At 37.7% G+C, this 12,908-nt stretch overlaps 2 protein-coding genes across 3 annotated transcripts in view; both read right to left on the reverse strand.

The window, feature by feature from the left end:
• Positions 1–12,908, reverse strand: part of ROPN1L (rhophilin associated tail protein 1 like) — a 918,600-nt gene that overhangs the window by 54,235 nt on the left and 851,457 nt on the right. The window lies entirely within an intron of this gene.
• Positions 1–12,908, reverse strand: part of MARCHF6 (membrane associated ring-CH-type finger 6) — an 83,166-nt gene that overhangs the window by 25,943 nt on the left and 44,315 nt on the right. For both annotated transcript variants that reach the window (XM_050794067.1, XM_050794068.1), the window contains exons 11-19: positions 11,577–11,635; positions 10,278–10,358; positions 9,967–10,035; positions 9,812–9,886; positions 8,877–9,011; positions 6,721–6,840; positions 5,178–5,278; positions 1,347–1,484; positions 93–297 (exon numbers count right to left, since the gene is read on the reverse strand). In XM_050794067.1, coding sequence (XP_050650024.1) covers positions 93–297; positions 1,347–1,484; positions 5,178–5,278; positions 6,721–6,840; positions 8,877–9,011; positions 9,812–9,886; positions 9,967–10,035; positions 10,278–10,358; positions 11,577–11,635 — 983 coding nt within the window. The remainder of the gene's footprint in view (positions 1–92; positions 298–1,346; positions 1,485–5,177; positions 5,279–6,720; positions 6,841–8,876; positions 9,012–9,811; positions 9,887–9,966; positions 10,036–10,277; positions 10,359–11,576; positions 11,636–12,908) is intronic.

Genomic DNA, 12,908 nt, shown 5'->3' on the forward strand with positions numbered 1-12,908 from the left:
ACTGCATGCTAACAGCACCAATTCTCAACAGCAATTTGAAAAACAAAAAAACAAAAAACCTCTATATGTGATTAAGTCTGTACAGTACCTACCCTGAGTGGAAAATTTAAAGGTCGGCGGTAAGGCTGAAAGCCAACTGGCCCTCCCTGCTGGAGTATGGCTTGGTGGGCTGCATGAAGGCCTTCCCCCACCACAGGAATAGCATTGTTATTTCGAGCATGCTGATTATTGTTGACTTGTTGATTTGCACTGTTTTCATTTTCTTCCTGGTCTCCCAATAAATAAGAATGAAGATCCCTGTGCAAAAATTACATCAGTAACAAGTCTCACTTCAGGTCACAATAAAATGGCAGACATGACACTCATTTTCTTCATATATACTACTAAGGGCAGAAAATGTACAATACAGAATTTGTACACATTATTACCTCATTTTGGTCTAAATGTTCGTACCTGCTTTAAATTAAACCTTTCTAAATTTAATGTTAATTAACTTGTAGAATACCCCATAAGTTCAACCTATTTTATGTTTTCTTCAGCCAGTATCTGAGAAGAAATCAACAACTGAAAGAAAAAAGTACAATGTACAAGATACTTACAAGTACACTTGTAAGTACAAAATGTAAGTACTTACAAGCACAAGGTGTAAGTACATACTTACAATGTACAATATATTGTTAAGGATCTACAGGAGGAAAAGAAAAACTTCTTATCTTCTCTACCGATGACTACTGCAACATGTAGCTACAAGCTATAAATTTGTAAAACCTCCAAGCTATACATCAGCTAACTCAAAACTGAGACTAGGGGAGGAAGCAGTTAGAGAAGGACAGATGTTCAAGCAAATATAACCAGATCTGTACTTCATCTTTAAGATACCTACAAGATGCCAAACTGAAAAATTTTTAAAGATTCAACTTTTAAATAAATATAGAGTATATAAAGCTTGAAAAAAGAAAACAATGCAATATGTTCATTAAAGATTGAGAAATCAAATCTGAGAAGAACCCATTTACCAGGTTATGAGCACTAAACAAAGGTAAGTTAGTTGGTCTAAATAAAGGTAAACTGGTTTGTTTTTAATGCACTTAAAAAAAAGACATTTACTCCATGAAAGCTGGAAGAGCAGCAAACTTCTATAAGAGGGCAAAAATAATGCATATATTCTCCATGAAAAGATGGACAATGATAAAAAAAATTTTTTTATTTAGAAGTATCATATGCACTTGCAAGTATTACTAAATTGTCTTTTATTTAAACTAATTTTTCTACATACTTTTTCCAGAAAGGTTATTCAATAGTCACAAATGACATGCACGTCCAAGAAGTCAACTGCTCATACTCACAGCAAGTATCCGGCGGTCACAGTCCACGCTCGCACCAGCCCCTTCAGCCACTGCCTCGTGTGTCCCTGTTCAAGTAATGCTGGTAAGACAACCTGAAGCAGAAGCAGCTCGAGGGACAGTTCACTCACTGGAGCATCACTGAAAGAGCCAGGATTGATAATGTGAATTGTATTTTGCATATGACTACTATTTAATGGGATTACAACAAAACTTCTTAAGAGTCTAATAAACTTACTATCTTTATTACCCCTCCTTTCATTCTCTCTCCAACTCAGTGAGGCTTTCCCCACAAACTCCACCAAATTGTTTCTGATAAGGGTCACCAACGACTTTCATTTTGCTAAACTGATAGGTAGGTCTTGGTTCTCTCCTCACTTGCTACATTAGTAGCATGTTACACAAAAGGTCACTCCTTCCTTTTACACCTCACATCTAAACAGCTAGAGAATCCTTTTGACTGTACCTTAACAATAACCTAAAAATTTCTCATGGCCTCCACTGCTACCTCCCCTTCATCTCTGCCACCCTCACCTCTCACCAGGATCACCGTATTATCCTCCCAGCTGGCTTCCTGTTTCTGACCCAGCCACTCCAACCTAGTTTCCTCTCATCACAGCAGTCAGAATGATCCTCTTTAAACTAAGTTAGATCACTCCTTTGCTCAAAGCTTTCCAAGAGCTCCTCAATTCACTCAAGTAAAAGCCAAAGTGCTTATGTCCTACAAGACTCTTTCTCCATGACCTGACTTCAAGGCCAATTCTTTGCCTTTCTCCTTCTACTGCAGACAAACTTGCCTCCTGCAGGTCCTCAAACAGACCTGGGTGCCACCGCACCTACTTTCTGCAAGAATATTCTGCCTTCAGGGATCCACGTGGCTTACTCTCTCAACTCCTTCAGGACTTTCCTCAACTGTCACCCCCTCAGGTCTTTACCAGTCACGCCTCCTAAATTGTCACCCTATCCTGCCCACTCTCTATCCCCTTTCCCAACTTGAATTTTCCCCCATAGCACTTATGACCACTGGCATCGCTGTACATTTCATCTATTTTAATGTCTATCTCCACCATTAAAATGTAAGCTCTACTGGAGCAGGATGTTTTCTTGATTCTGTTTTTTTCACTGTTATGTCCCTAGCACACTGAAAAGTACCCGGCATATAAGGGCTCTCAATTTTGTTTAATGGATGAATGAACTAAATACTGCTATAGCACAAAAACTCTAACCTTCCATGTATAACTGATCACCGCAATGGGTTTATCCCAACAACATATAAAGCTGAACCTCTGTGTGTTTCCTGGTTCTCTTATGACTGGAATCATACATACTGTACATGAACTAAAAGGTAAGAAATCCTCCAAATCTATAAAAGTTCTAAGTGTAGAAAAATAAAGTTTTATCACAAAAGAGTAACGATTTTAAAAGTCATAAACTGATGCTGCATTTTAAACTACTTACTGGTATTTTTTCTGCCACTTTAAAGAATCAGGATATAAGTATTTTCCAATTCTAATTTAATAAAATACAAATTTGAGATTTTACTCTGTGTACAATAAAGCTTTTATCTTTGAATAATCATGTTCCTATGCAAAGCATTAAGATCCAAATAAGAGGCTAGGCGCAGTGGCTCACACCTATAATCCCAGCACTTTGGGCGACCAAAGTGGAAGGATTGCTTGAGGCCAGGAATTCAAGACCAGCTGGGCAACATAGTCAGACCCTGTCTCCACAAAACATTTTTTTTAATTAAAAAAAAAAAAGAGAGAAAAACACCTAAATAAGACATGATTTCAGCCATCTTGGATAAAACAATACGTATTTGTAAAGTAATTTAACAAATGCTATAAAAAGAAATACAACGATGAAGACGATTTTAAAGAATGGAATGACGGCCAGGCACAATGGCTCATGCCTGTAATCCTAACGCTTTGGGGGGCTGAGGCAGGCAGATGACTTGAGCTCAGGAGTTCAAGACCAGCCCAGGCAACACGGTGAAACCTGGTCTCCACAAAAAATACAAAAATTAGCCAGGTGTGGTGGCTTGCACCTGTACTCTCAGCTACTCAGGACGCGAAAGTGGGAAGATCACCTGAGCCCAGGAGGTTGAGGCTGCAGTAAGCCATGATCATACCACTGCACTCCAGCCTGGATGACACAGCAAGACTCTTTCTCATAAAAAATAAAATTTAAAAACCTTAATCTGGATTTTAAAAAGAAGATCAAATGCTTGCCACTCAAACATGGACAAGAAAATTATTGTAAACAGAGAGAAAAAGACAAACAGCTAAGTAAATCAGGGGAGCCTCAATGGCAGTGTAGCACAATTTAAAAAATTCAAGTCAGTCAATGCTGACACAAGATGTTGAAAAAGCAACATGAGATTATGCCAAGCCTTGCATCTCATTCTAAATGGTGTAGATATCACATAGATTACAGAGGAAATGCTGACAACTTTTAAACACAGGGGTAAAATAATCAAAGTTCTAGAGAATCTAGAGGCAGAAGTGTTGCAGATGAATGGAGAGCAAGAGGAAGGCCTAAATTAGTTACTAAATGGCAAATCAAGTTACATTAGTAAGAGATTTTAAGAAATTAGAATTGACAATACTTTAAAGACTTATTAGAAGTAAATTTGAGGAAATAATCCAATTTGCCCGCAATTAGGATAATGACTATGGGGATAACGCAAATCCCTAAAGAAAGAGCATATAGGATGAGTGGTAGAGACTACCGGTAGCGGTAGGTTTCCGGATGGCTTAAGTTTTTTTTTGAGATGGAGTTTCACTCTTGTTGCCCAGGCGGGAGTGCAATAGCACGATCCTCGGCTCACCGCAACCTCTGCCTCCTGGGTTCAAGTGATTCTCCTGCCTCGGCCTCCCAAGTAGTTGAGATTATAGGCATGTGCCACCATGCGCAGCTGATTTTCTTGTATTTTTAGTAGAGACAGGGTTTCTCCATGTTGGTCAGGCTGGTCTCAAACTCCCAATCTCAGGTGATCCGCCCACCTTGGCCTCCCAAAGTGCTGGGATTACAGGCATGGGCCACCATGCCCAGCCGACCTAATTTTTTTTTTTTTTTTTTTTAAAGAGACGGAGTCTCACTCTGTCACCCAGGCTGGAGTGCACAATCTTGGCTCACTGCAAGCTCCACCTCCTGGGATCAGGCCATTGTCCCGCCTCAGCCTCCCAAGTAGCTGGGACTACAGGCGCCCGCCCCCACACCTGGATAATTTTGTTTTTGTATTTTTAGTAGAGATGGGGTTTCACCATGTTAGCCAGGATGGTCTCCATCTCCTGACCCCATGATCCACCCGCCTTGGCCTCCCAAAGTGCTGGGATTACAGGCTTGAGCCACTGCACCCAGCCTTAGCCCACGTAAGATTTTAAAGCAAAAAAGAGTTTCTATCTACAAGCTTTGTACCCTATTTTTAATAATTAAATGTGCAACTCTGGCTTTATTCTTCATAATGTGCTTTTCAAAATAAAGATGATGCTAATACACTCTCCTTAGGTATGATAAAACATTTCAATGCTGTGTAAATGCATACTTTATGTGCAGAAAAAATAAACATCTTCCTTTAGAAAATGCAACTACTAATGCTTATCTGATCTAGAATAAGGCAAAATTTATGCAAAGTGGAAAAGGTCCAGAAAATTTTTTAAACATTAAGCTTAATTTTAAAAATAATAAAAATAAAGGTAGAATAGGCAATATTTAACTGTCAGATGATTTCTAGTTATCTGTAAGAAATGTTTTTAACGTTTAATGTAATCTGAATATCAAATCTCTAACAGAGATAAATTAGTAAAGCTATTCTGAATTTTTAAAACTTACCTGTAGAGCATGACATTGTATGGAAGAAAATGAGGCAGCACACTCTTAATTATACGTATAGGAAGCCAAAGCATCAGGAGGACAATGGAGCCAAAGACAATCTGCAGAACGAAACAGGGTATGACACCACTATAAGAGTCAATCACTCCTGTGCAAGACAGGCAGACTTCTGAACACAGTCAAGCAACATGCAGTCCAGGCCTGTATCTACTCAAAACCCAAGTGGTTCCCACTCTACACATTACCCCTGAGTCATTTTGTATAAAAATGTTCTCCTAAGATGCCTGCCCTTCTTCCTGTAAGGACCTCCCATCTAGGACACAAATGCTAAAACGGAAGCCACAAAGGATAATCACCGCTTGCTACCTAAGAAATGAGATAGAAACTTAAAATGAAGCAGCAGAAATGCCTGCAACTTAATAAATCACTTGTAACCAGCTAAGACTTGACCTCATGTAAATGGCTACAAAAGCTTTCAAAGCACATAATGTTACTTTAAGAATTTTATTTTAGAAAAACTTAGATTTACGGCTGGGTGTAATCCCAGCACTGTGGGAGGCCGAGGCGGGTGAATCACTAGGTCAGGAGTTCGAGACCAGCCTGGCCAACATAGCGAAACCCCGTCTCTACTAAAACTACAAAAAATTAGCTGAGCGTGGTGGTGGGCGCCTGTAATCCCAGCTACTTGGGAGGTGGAGGCATGAGAATCACTTGAAACCGGAGGTGAAGGTTGCAGTGAGCCGAGATCGTACCACACTGCATTCCAGCCTGGGTGACAGACCAAAACTCCATCTCAAAAAAAAAAAAAAAAAGAAAGGAAGAAAGAAAGAAATAAATTAGATTTAACTATGTAATTTCTTCTTCCAGGTGGGGAAACTTTGACATGCTTCTGTTAAGAGTTTAATTTGCAAGACAGCAATAAGTCTCCATTGCTTCAATGCAAATTAAACATAATTCAGACAACCGTAATTCAGCAATCAATCATACCAGTGGTACCCAACCATTTTGGCACCAGGGACCAGTTTCATGGAAGACAGTTTTCCAAGGGGTTTCAGGATGAAACTGTTCTGCTTCAGATCATCAGGCATTAGATTCTTATAATGAGCACACAACCTGGATCCCCCACACTCACAGTTCCCAATAGGGTCCACGCTCCCATGAGAATCTAATGCCAAGGCTGATCTGACAGGAGGTGGAGCTCAGGTGGTAATGCTTGCTTGCCCGCTGCCCATCTCCTGCTGTGCAGCCATTTCCTAACAGGACATGGACCAGTACCCAGCCAAAACATGGGGGCTAGGGACCCCTGAATTATACTATGATAGAACAAGATGGCATCTTCCTTTTAGTAAATATCTTTTTACATATGTATTTTAACCAAGTAACCAATAAAACAGCTACTGGACAATTGAATACCACAGGCTTAGATGACTATATTATTCAATATACTCTTATCAGCCCGCTTGAGAACGGGAAAAAAAAAAACCTAAACAAAACTATAGGTTAGCATACTTTATTCAAAAAAACAATGGAAACATCTTCTTACCACTGACAAAATAAATCTTCGGAGATGCCTATATATTGGCAAATGGATCATTTCCTGTACTGGATTGAAATCTGGATCATTCAAATTCCTTAGAAACCATAGGACACCAGGTCGAAGTACCTGCAAATACATTTTAAATACTATAAATATTCACCAGTGTCTTCAAATTCTATATATGAGCTAAAACATTAACAGAAAAATAAGCACTTAAAATTATTCTGGCAACTAAAGTGGGCCCCAGAAAATGTATATGGTATTCCTAGGCAAGTAAGTTCCTAAACCAGAATCTTTATGAAAAGTACCCTGTGTCTGATGATGTCCTTTGACATCAGCATTCACTGGAAACAAAACAAAACAAAAAAACCACTCATTGGGTCAAATGTGTCAAGAAATCTAGACCTCTGAGATGAAAAATAAATACAACCATTACTATAGTAAAAGGGTTATGTTGCAATTTATAAATGTCCTAAATAGAAGTTCTGAATTTCAGTCTTACACTTCCACAGAGTTATCTTAATTAAGAAACCCTACAGCCTCAGTGTCTTCATTTTACTACCTATGCCTTCCCCCTGTGAATGAAAATCATCACCCAAGAGGCTGTAGGTGATGGGGTAAAGGAGGAGTCTGGGTAATAGTCCTATGTGGTCCAAACTCACTGAGTTACCCTCTGTAACGCATCTAATCTGCCCAAACTTCTATTCTCCATCTCCTAAACAACGGGGTTACAGTGTGTGATTTCTAAGGTTCTATCTAAGTTCCAAATACTAAAATTTTATATCAACAAAAACCACCACACTGATAAAATGAAAAAAATCATTATAAAGCATTTTATTCACTTAATGAAGTAATCTGGAGTTCACATACAATTACATTTTTAAGAAACACATTTCTGTACTTGCTTCAGTTCTCAATCATTTGTTTCAAAGAAAGAATGAAAGCTTTAGTTACCAAGAGAATTTACTGAAATTATACTATATGATTCAGGAGAATGCTTTGGCCCCTGACCCCTCCTCTTCTTCCTGCAATCTTTCAAAGAACAAAGTACACCAAGTGCAGCATTCAGCCTTTGTGCTTTTGTGCTCCATTCCCACTGGAATTGTCAACCTGCTCCTCCACACCCTGCACATCTCCATCACCAGTCTCCGTGTAAGCTGACATTTTCAATGCTGTATTCATTTTCAGGCTATAAAATTGAGGAGAACAGGAATTGTGCCTTTGTTTCTCACTGATACCCCACAATACAGGATAGTGTCTGGCACACAGTGAGCATTCACTATTTGGGGAACGACTGAGCTTAACATGTACACTAATGAAATACTCATCTGCTTTCATCATCTTCAAATCACTTAGAACCAGATTCCAAAAATAGGATTAATAAAGGTATCAGGCCAGGCACAGCGAATCACACCTGTAATTCGAGCACTTTGGGAGGCCAAGGTGGGCAGATCATTTGAGGTCAGGAGTTCAAGAACAGCCTGGCCAACATGGTAAAACCCTGTCTCTACTAAAAATACAAAAATTAGCCGGGAATGATCCCAGCTACTTGGGAGGTTCAAGCAGAAGAATCACTTGAACTCAGGAGGCGGAGGTTCCGAGATCATGGCACTACATTCTAGCATGGGCAACAGAGCAAGACTCAGTATCAAAAAATAAATAAATAAATAAAGGTAACCCATCAAGCCAGTGAACTGGAATCATAAAGGACCCTCATTGTAATTCTATACTTAAGGTGCCTAAATCAAAGTGACTTTAAATATCCGATCCTGCAAAACCATATCTTTTTGGTTATTTCCATCATTACAGTTCCTTGAGGTCTGAGATACACTCACATCATACAAAATTCCAAGAATCTGTATTAGAGGATGGCTAAAGTATATACAAAGTATGATAAAGTGAGTACTCTTATTTTTTTCCTCAGTTGAATCGTCTTTCACACTTAGACAGAAATATTAAAACTTGCCAATTATGGAGACAAACAACTGAAAAAGTTAAAAGCAATTAAGTCAAAGTCCCCTATAAATTATTCCCTCTTAGAATAAAATAGTAGAGAATATGATTTAGGTAGGAAATCATCATAGCCGTTGAGACATGACTGGTGGTGAAAGCAAAAGTCCTTTTTACAAATGTATAGCATCAGCATTTCCCTGTGGACTTACCTCTCTCAGTAACAGAATGAAGGAGGCAAAGTAGAAGACATACACCATTCCCACTAGCCAATGCAGAAACATGGTAGTACCTGGAGCCGACTGAAAGCTCAGTTCTCGATCTTTCAGAGTAGCATCAAACATTTCCTGAGCCAAAAGAGGACAGGTAAGAGAGATCTGTGCCCCCTACATTTGCCAAATTAACATTTTCATCTTCTAGGAAATAAATAATCAATACACATGCAAGGAACAATTTCTACAACTGCAGTTCACTTAATGTCATTCCACGGTGACATAGAACTACAAACAAGATTGGCTACTGCTTCAAATATAAAGAATGATAAACCAATTGGTAAAAGCTTTATTAATATTGATTCTATTAAAGAACTATTTTTGATGAATATAAAACCTTCTTTTCTTGGTTATAGGTCTGCATTCTTGAGAAGTTTTAAAAGTAAGGTATGGGAGGGTAAATGTTATCTCAGAACCAAAGACAGCTTTTCCATACATAAAACATTTTTGAAAAAATCAAAAACTGATTATTACTAACAGCAATTAAAGATTATAATCAAGACTGAGCATCTTAGTTAAATCAAATGATTAGGGTTAAATTTATTACTACAAAGACAGTTTCCTTATCAAATCACTCTATGTATATAACGTCTTGGCATTATCTATAAAAATTTAAGAGAGCAAAATGGGCAATACAATTCTCCACTAGTTAATAGAAAGATTCCATCCAAAATGTCCTGACACAAAAAATTTGCACAAAGCCTCAAAAACTCAGGTACTCAAGAAAAATTAACATTAAGACTCTATACAGATACACTTGCCAAAAGAATAAGCAAATTATCAAATATTTTTCTTTAAAAAGAACCCATGCTGAAAACTTCCTTTTTTGAAGCCTTGAAATTATGCTATTATACAATAATTAATACTCAACTTACCAAGGAACAGATATCCAGCCACCAACCACAAATGAGAGGGAATACTCCAATTTCTACCACCACTAACAAAGAGACCTTAAGCGAAAATAAAGGTCATCAGTATCACCCAAATGTAGGAGAAATCATTTCCAATTTTAAGTTATAACAGGAATTACCTTAACAACAATATAGCAGACTCCCAGTAAGCGACGAGATCTATGAAATTTCACAAGAGTTGCCAAGCCCTACAGCATCAGGTCAAGGAAAAACTGAGTATTTAAAGGTACAATGAAACAGGTAACTACTTAGCCAACATTTAGTATTTTTTGACAGAATTAATTTATTTCACATTTTGTCCACTGACTCTTACTGCAAATACCAACAACTTTTACTAAGAGGACAAGGAGAGACAAGTTTTACCATTAATGAAGAGTTCTTTGGTATGAATAACATTAGTGAACACCCAAGTTGGTTCATTAAAGGATACATGACAAATTATCAATGTTATTGCTAAAAGTATATACCCAACTATGGTTGTGATTAGGCCTTCAAAATGAGATGCTTGGACCTGGAAATAAGAAAAAAGTAAATAAAATTTAATTTTACGACATGTCCTACACCCCAGTTTTCCCATATTAAACAATCAAAATGACTGAAGAGAATTGTCGAGACAATTTATAACTAGAAAACAACTGTAAAATCTCCTTTGGATGACATCTCTGAAAACCAAATTCTCTCACTGACTGTTACAAACTACTAAAAAATGAAGAAAAATTAAATAACACTTTACCCAAGGAGACAAAATAACAGTAGAGTGAATTACATTTCACAAAAACAAGAGCCCTGTAATACAACAGCCTGCCCTCTACTCTCACTGGAAAGCAGATCTGCTACAAGCTAACCACTGAAAGCAGGACACACTGCCCAAGTCACCCACCAGCCGGGTAATAGCCCAGCCCCTCATTTCTTACCACTAGAAGTAACTGCTCAAGTTTCCCTTGCTCTGCAAATCTGTACCATTCTCAACTTACAGAAAGAATTTTGAAAGTAACAAACAATGCCTATCAGTATTTTTTGATTTCTGAGTTTCAGATAGCAAGTGGCAATAGTTTGGAAAGTCAAAAATTTTCAAAACACTTATCTGAACCTTTCAAGTTCTTGCATTCAACTAGTGAGAATCAGATGTGTACTAAATATTAGAACACTTCAGAATGTGATCTCTCAGATCTTATATATACAAACTGAGCATATGATCCCAGATAGTCAGCTCTTCCTTAAAAGACTAAATTCTTCTAGGGACCCAACAGAGAAATAATAATCCTTCCAAAATTTATTTAACTCTGGAGAATACTGATAAAATGTCAAAACTAAAGCACTCTAGAAAACACTACAACCCATCATTCCAAAATAGTCTATCCTTTTTTAATTGATTGATATATTGTTACTTTTCTAAATTCAGCAGGGGGCACCTGCGGAAAGGGAAAGAAGTGAACATACAAGTTCTTGAGATGGACGGAAAATCAGCCTGTGGCAAACTTCCCCCCAGGATGCCTCAGGCCCACCCAGCTGAATGGATTTCAGAGCACATTTTCATTAGTTGGCAACAAGACCACTAACTCCTGAGCCACTGTTATTTAAAAAAAAAAAAGAGAGAGACGGTATTGCCTAACTATTCCCTTGCATAATGCCAATTAAGAAATGATGTAACTCTTTAGAATGCTATTTGATTAATAATCACATTTGGGAGTAATGAATGAAAATAATTTTGTAAAAGTATTATACTCACGTGTTCTTCAAATCCCAAACCAACAAGGGAGAAATGACCAATATGGTAAGGGCAAAATGCTAAAAGGGGGGAAAAAACTCAATGAAAACTTCAACATCAAAACAATGTACACTCCTACTACAATCCGCCACTAAAAGGAACCAGGGCTTCTTGGAGAAATGAAAGATTCCAGAACTAGGCTAAAAATACACTGCCTAGGACATTCTCTGTAACTAGAGAACAACCAAGTTATTAAGGTCTAATAAGGCCATGCCAAATCAACAGAGAAACCATTGTGAAAACAGGCCAAAGAGAGAATATGAGCATCAAAAAGAATAATGACCAAAACTGATGGAAAAACACTGAACATATACAAATCCACGAGCTTATGATGCTCAAAAAAGGAAAAGCCCAAAATAATAATCATGAAAAGAGAAAAAGCAACATCAAATAAAACACTTTCATGTTTTGGAAGCAGTTAGCACACCAACTGGAATAGTTAATGTGCCAATTCCTTATTCTGAAAACTAAAATTAATGAGAAAAAAATAAGCATCTGTCCTACTTGTCCTGGACAAACAGGTTCAGGTTGACTGAATAGTCCCAAATTGATAAGAATTTCTTCTTCTTTACAGAAAAGTCAGCCAATAAATGTAAAAAATGACAATTTAAAAATCACCATTTTGCCACCCCTAACACAGTAAGTGATTATGGCAAGGACCATTAAGAGCTAACAAAAATCATTAAGTGGAAGGTTGATGGAACACTGTAAGACACTAAAATATCACTCCCAACAGATTATCTTCTAATGGTAAAGGGAAAAATAAAACCTAAGATTAGAGGCCCAGGTTGATATAACCTGAATCCAGTGATAAAAGTGGATAATCCAACATAAGTATCTCAGCTCCTCACATACACTATTAATAGGCACAGTGTGACCAGTGATGGATTTGTCCCAGATGTATTGAACCTGAATCTAATTAAGGCCCTTAGATCTGACTTCTAGTTTAAGAGAAATATGGGAGACAAAGGATAAAGGCAGAGGACATCTGGGAAGCAGATGGACAGATGTAAAACACGACATGCTGCAAGAACAGTTAACCTAATCCCAGCAACAAATCAATGGCCAAATAGGGTGAGTTGGGGGAACCAAAGAGAAGAGTACTCTAGATTAAAAGACTAATAACCTATGACTTAACAACTAAAAGTAATATGTGGACCTTATTTGGATCTTCATTCAAAGAAACCAACTGCAAAATGGTATCCAAGGGACAACCCAGAAAGTTTGAATATGATGGATTATTGGAAAATATTAAATTCTAATAATTTTGTAAGGTGAGATAATGGCATTATA

This window comes from Macaca thibetana, chromosome 6 (genome assembly GCF_024542745.1).
Source record: "Macaca thibetana thibetana isolate TM-01 chromosome 6, ASM2454274v1, whole genome shotgun sequence".
Lineage (NCBI taxonomy): Eukaryota > Metazoa > Chordata > Mammalia > Primates > Cercopithecidae > Macaca > Macaca thibetana.